At 40.0% G+C, this 6,652-nt stretch overlaps 1 protein-coding gene across 1 annotated transcript; it reads right to left on the bottom strand.

Moving 5' to 3' along the window:
• Positions 1–209: 209 nt before the first annotated feature.
• On the bottom strand, positions 210–6,364 carry tnfrsf13b (TNF receptor superfamily member 13B). The gene is given in 4 exon segments (XM_028960322.1): positions 210–382; positions 1,202–1,399; positions 3,283–3,399; positions 6,238–6,364. Coding segments are annotated over 4 exon segments (615 nt in total).
• Between the last annotated feature and the right edge of the window lie 288 nt (positions 6,365–6,652).

Below are 6,652 nucleotides of genomic sequence, written 5' to 3'. Positions count from 1 at the left end.
TGACGCATGTTACTGTGGAGCTATAGTGCCCCCTCTTGCCAGACAGAAATTTATGCAGGCTCTGGAGTGACAACCTATTCTGACAGGCCCAATAATGAATAATGAATACATAAAAAAAAAACATTCATTTGAATGTAAATGGTGAGACCGCTCTGTTTATCGTGGCTCTGCATGCTGGAACATGACCGCTCCTTACGCGTGGTGTTTGCTCATGCACTGTTTTGGGTGGGGGAGCAGATGATCTTCAGCGGGCTTGTTCCACCACACAGGCTGTGGGAAATGCTGGTCTGGGGCGCGGCCTGCTGATACACGGTGGGAGTAGTGTCCTTAGGCTGGGTGAAGCAGTGGATGCAGGTCTCTGTGGCGCGGAGCTGGTCGCTGTCTGAGAAGCAAATGTTGTTGGGTTAGGGCTCATGACGTCTGTTTCCTAAACCATTACCTCCAGCCGAACCATCCAACATACATCTGGAAATCAGCTTATAGATGGAAACATTACAAATGTTAATTTTATGTTGACTATGACACATCGATAACCATTTTACCTCCCATGCAGTGCATTCTGGGCCACTGGGCTTCCAGTGCAGCTTAGCCACTTCCCCACTAATACCAAGCGTGTTTTATCATGTTATCTTTTTTTAGTTTTATTCCAGATTCCCAATTAAAAGACTAGAAATGTTGTGTAGGAAAGTAGGAAAAACACACTATTTTACTGAAAACCTGTCATCAAGGGTATCGATTTCTGGCAAGGCAGGCAAAAAGTGCCCTTTTGGCAACAAGATATTTCATCTACAAAGCATGTTGTGTGAATGAAATGGCATTCTCTCACTGAAAACAAAATTACTTTTTGTCTTTGGCAGCGTGAATTCTGGGGACAAAATGACTTTATGTTGTTGATTTAAAAAAAAACTTTTGTGTACAAAATGCTTTTCATGAACAAAATAACTTTCCGTTCCATTAACAAAAAATATGTTTTGTGAACAAAATATATTTCCTATACATTTGTCAACAAAACAGATTCTTTTCCGCTTTTAAAATGTGAAGAGTATTTACCTTTCTTTGGTCAATTCTTCATTGTGTAATTAATTTTTGTGACACAGAATGTATTCTGTATGTGTGTGTGTGTTTATGCATGTGGCAGCCTCTGCTGATTAAATCATACAGTGCAAAATCGGCCCTATATCCAGACCTCTGGACGACCGACCATGCTTGTTGGGTTGCTGGTCCATGGAAGGCTCCTGCTGTGTCCTCTGACCTTTGCCTTTTCTAAGTAGCACCAGCAGGGCCATTGAGAGCGAGCAGATCAGCAGCATCACACACAGACCCAGCAGGGAATACAGCACTGCGCCTCCCGGGCTCCCCCTGCTGTCCATTGTGCGAACTGCAGCGCCATCGGGACGAACTGGAGGATTTAACAAAATAAGAAAGCAGAAAGTAGAAATGCCGCAATATTGATACTTTTTAGATTGTTACTTATGAAGTAATTTAGAAAAAAAAATATTTCTTTACGTTTATTGTAATTTTTTGTGCTGATTTAGAGTAAGGATATAACTATTTGAAACTTCTAGTTTTAGTTATATGTGGTTACATTTAGGGCTGCAACAACGAATCGTTGCCAATTTCCTAATCGATTCGTTATGTCGCGCGACGCGGAGACGGTTGATTATTAAAAAAAAACTTTATTGAGCAAAAAAAAAAAAAACGAGCGGAGGTAGAGGACAGATACATGGCGGAGGCAGAGAAATCTGCGCGAAAATATGCAAAAGCGACACGGCACGGGAGCACCACGGCAATGATCCAGCACCTGAAACGCAAACATGTTGGAGTGTTTGAGGAGGAAGAAGGAGGTTCAGCAGCAGGGTAAGTCGATACAGAATCCTACTTTTGTTCCGTTTTGAAGTGAGGAACGTAATGTCCCTGGTGCGGGAGTTTAACTCGCCGCGGAGGAGAACTAGACGGGGACTTACAGCGCCACCTACAGGTGTGGAGGGGGATGAAACAGCGTTCGGACTGTTCTCTGCGTCTCCGCGTGGACGACTCGCCTATTGTGTCCCTGAGCAAGACACTTAAACCTAAGTTGCTCCAGGGGGACTGTCCCTGTAACTACTGATTGTCGCTCTGGATAAGGGCGTCTGATAAATGCTGTAAATGTAAATGTTTACCCGTCATCCAGCTTGACAAGCATGACAAGTTAGCGTTAGCGCGTTAATAACAGTAGTAAAGCAGGGGTGCTATAGTTACTTTGCACAAAAAGATTAAAGACCATTCATTTTTCAATCTGTCATGTATAGCTACACTGCAAAAAAAAAAAACTTTTCTTACCCAGTAATTTTGTCTCGTTTCCATTCCAAATATCTAAAAAATCTTAAATCAAGATTACTAGACAAGAAAAATGGCATGAGAAAATTAAGTGATGCTTAAAACTTCTGTTTGAGATTATATCTCATTAGAATAGTTTTCTTACCACATTGGCAGATCATTTTGCTTGTTTTAAACAAACAATCACTTAATTTTGAGATGTTTTATCAGAAAACAAGACACCATTTCTTATGCTATTTCATGTGTCTGTAAATGTATCTTGATTTAAGATTTTTTAGAGATTCGGACTGAAATCAGGACAAAACTACTAAGTTAGAAAAGCATTTTTTGCAGTGTGTGTGTGTGTCAGTGTGAGAGTTTGTGAGTGTGTGCATCTGCAGTGTAGTGTAGAGAACAAGTTCTGACATTCAAACAAATCCTGTTAAATTTTCTGATTTGTATTGTTCTTTATTTTTTTTATAAATTATTTATCGTTCTGGCAGCTCAGGTGCCACTTTAATAAAAAAAAAAGTCTATATTTGGCAGATGTAAAGCATACATGTGTATGTTTTTTGTGTTAGTCAATTTTTATTTTATTTTATTATTATTATAACAGCTCAAGGAGCAACCTGTTTGTGCACTTTCTAAAGATTTTGGTTCTGTTTTTGAATAAAGGATTGGAAAATAATCGACAGATTAATCGATTATTAAAATAACTGTTAGTTGCAGCAGTTACATTAGCACTCTACTATGTGTAGTAGTAAATTATAAAAATTTGACTTTTGTAATGTCCTGACAATGTAATCTAATCTAATCTAACCTAATTTGTGTGTGTCAGACGTAAAAGACATTAACATTTAATTGTCTCTATTCTCCCACTGCCTTTGGGGAAAAAGAAATTCACATGAAAGAGGATTCATTTCGCATGTCGCACACGATGAATCAGCTGTGACATGCTGCGAATACACTCACAAGACACGGTCTTACCTTCACACATGCTTGCACACTCTGATGGGTGATGCCCACACACCTTGGAGCATTGCAATCACTGCTTGAGCAAAGTATCATAGAAGTGCCCATCAGTGGATTGACACTGCTGCCATGCTGAGGAAAGAAAAAAGTGGGTTTTAATCAAAATGCGATTACATTACATCAGTAAGACATTTGCTGTAGAACATATAGTAAAAGTGAAGTGATTGTCACTTGTGATACCAGAGGTGTGGACTCGAGTTACATGACTTGGACTCGAGTCAGACTCGAGTCATTAATTTGATGACTTTAGACTTGACTTGACAAAATGTAAAGAGACTTGCAACTCGACTTGGACTTTAACATCATTGACTCGTGACTTCACTTGGACTTGAGCCTTTTCACTTGACAAGACTTGCTGTTTCCCAGAAAACCCAAATATTAAAACGTATGTTATTACCGAACGCTCTGTATCTTTCAATGTCTGTGTATATGTGTGTCTGTGCACATATTTGCTGTCGGCAAGACATCCAATCAAATTAGATTCACGTTGTTTTGAGCCAACAGCATCCATCCAATCAAATTACAGGACAACCAATGCAGTGGAACTGTCAAATAACGCGCCAGTTAGACAAAATGATACCAAAGATAGTTTCGTTCGGATATAAAAACTACGAGGTGGTCAACAAAAAATGAATAGCAGTATGCAAAACATGCGGGTCGAAGATTACAGACAGAGATGCAACAACTTCCAACTTCGTTCGACATTTGAAGTTGCACAAAGAACGGTAAGTTCTGAGTGAATGCTAACGCTTATTTGCTAACTTTTCTTTGCTGTGTAGTTAAATCAGTGAGGCTGTAAACTCGCTGTTAACGTCGCAAACTGGTAATCTGTCCACTGCGAGTTCACTCCCTTAATTTGTACACATATTAAAGTGATTTTTTTAAACCTGGTAGGATGAGGTACTTATACATAACATTAGCCAATGTACAGTATCGCACACAGTAGACGGCGGTCAGCAGCAACGTGTATTTTAGCCACCAACAAAGACATACAATACATACATATTAGTGGTGGGCCGTTATCGGCGTTAACGTGCTGCGTTAACGTGAGACTCTTATCGGGCGATAAAAAAAATATCGCCGTTAATCTATTCACAAAGTTGGGTTGGGAGCTGGGTCTATACTACGTAAGCTATTGTGCCGGAGTTAAATGGTTACACTAGATTTATAAGTATATTTCTTCTTTCTTGTGTCTTTTATGTTCTTATTTTCTAAAGACTTTTATTTTGTTTTTGAGACCCGGTTCAGGTCTCTTGGACACATGGCGGGAGCTGTGAGGTGCGTCGGGTTTGTGTGCAAAAAGTTATTTCTTTCATTTTAATTTATGTACATATTAGGACAATATGTACAATAGTTTGCATGTGTGTTATTTTGTGAATATTTTTTTATGGTCTTTTAATACTGTATATTGTAGAGAGAGGTGCAGAAAGACGCGATGTGTTACGTGATGTTCTGACGCGACCTTGCTTTTTGTACAGGTATGCAGTATTGTAAATTGTGAATGATTTATGTTAATGTTCAGTTCTCTTGGACACATGGCGTTAGTTGTGAGAGAGAGAGGTGCAGAAAGACGCGATGTTCTGACGCGACCTTGCTTTTTGTACACAATACACTTTGCACAGAAAATCTCTTGGGTGTCAGCTCATCATTTGTGGTTCAAGAAACGAAATCATGTTAGTCTGTTATGTTCATGTATTTGTTACAGGACAGGACAAACTGCTGTGGAACTAATTGAAATGCAATATGTCATGGAAATACAGTGTTAGCACTTTTTGTTCGAATAATTACAGTTGCACTTGTTTTTTCAGATGCGTTTATTCTGTAAAGCAGTGGTTTAAAATGAAGAATATTCTTTAAAAATATGAGTTAAATGTTAAAAATGAAGTTAATAGTGCAATGTCAGCACTATATATTTCTGCAGTTTCAATTGCACTTGTTTTAATAAAACAATAGATTTTAAAAGCATACGGTGAAAATATATTATTATTCTGCGGTTGAAAAGACTTGAAAGGACTCGAAACTCAAACTGCAGGACTTAGGACTTGACTTGAGACTTATCAGCCTTGACTTTGGACTTGACTCGACACTTGCCTGTCTTGGCTTGGCACTTGACTTGGGACTTGAGGGCAAAGACTTGAGACTTACTTGTGACTTGAAAAGCAATGACTTTGTCCCACTTCTGCGTGATACACAGCAGCACAACACATGGTACACACAGTGAAATTTGTCCTCTGCATTTAACCCATCACCCTTGGTGAGCAGTGGGCAGCCATGACAGGTGCCCAGGGAGCAGTGTGTGGGGATGGTGCTTTGCTCAGTTGCACCTCAGTGGCACCTTGGCGGCAACCTTCTGATTACAGGGGCCGCTTCCTTAACCGCTAGGCCACCACTGCCCCAGGCCACCACCATACGGTGCATCTGGAAAGTATACAATCAAAGGTCTACTCGAGGTTTTGGCAAATTTATTAAAAATAAAAAAAAATTAGAAATCACAATTTAATCCGTTTTGGAATGAGGCTGTAACATAACAAAATGAGGAAAAAGTGATGCGCTGTGAATACTTTCAGGTTGCGCTGCATTACGAGATCTACAAACATTTTCCTTTGTAGGTTTGTACAAATCTAATTAAAAATCCAGTTTGTTTCAAACCACTTGCTATATTTCTCAACATTTACAGCATTTATGAGACGCCCTTATCCAGAGTGACTTATCCAGTAGTTACAGGTACAGTCCCCCTGGAGACACAAGTGTCTTGCTCAGGGACACAATGGTAGTAAGTGGGGTTTGAACCTGTGACTTTATGGTCTTCTGGATGTACCACTACCTCCCCATCAACACATACTGTTACTAATTTACAGAACGATTGCATTTAAATGTCAGTGTAAATGGTGCGAAAAAGTCAGAACTCACCGCAGAACTCAGCACACCTGCCCGCGTGCCCGTGGGGGTGCTGACACACTACCTGACAAGGCATGCAGCGACGCAGCAGTCCGTCCCGGTACTGGCCAGCTGGACAGCCGCCCGACACGAGACCCATCTCGTCTAACTGCAGTCACTTCTACAAATGGAACAATTTTTGCTTTAACGTTGACCTGTGTAAGAACAGTGCAAATGCAAATGCGTGAACTTATAAGACCAGGATATCAAAGAGAACTGAAATTGCATTTCAATGATTAAATGCATAAAGACCAGAGGAAACATAAAAACATCATCAAACATTATCAACATTCATCTCATCAGCAGAAAATGAATTTCCATCCTTGGGGATGAAAAGCCCAGTGACACAGACTAATTAAACGCAAGTTAGTGGAAAGATCTGCTGGAG

This window comes from Denticeps clupeoides, chromosome 2 (genome assembly GCF_900700375.1).
Source record: "Denticeps clupeoides chromosome 2, fDenClu1.1, whole genome shotgun sequence".
NCBI lineage: Eukaryota > Metazoa > Chordata > Actinopteri > Clupeiformes > Denticipitidae > Denticeps > Denticeps clupeoides.
The sequence above is the reverse complement of the archived record's forward strand: the minus strand, read 5'-3'. Positions and strand labels throughout refer to the sequence as shown.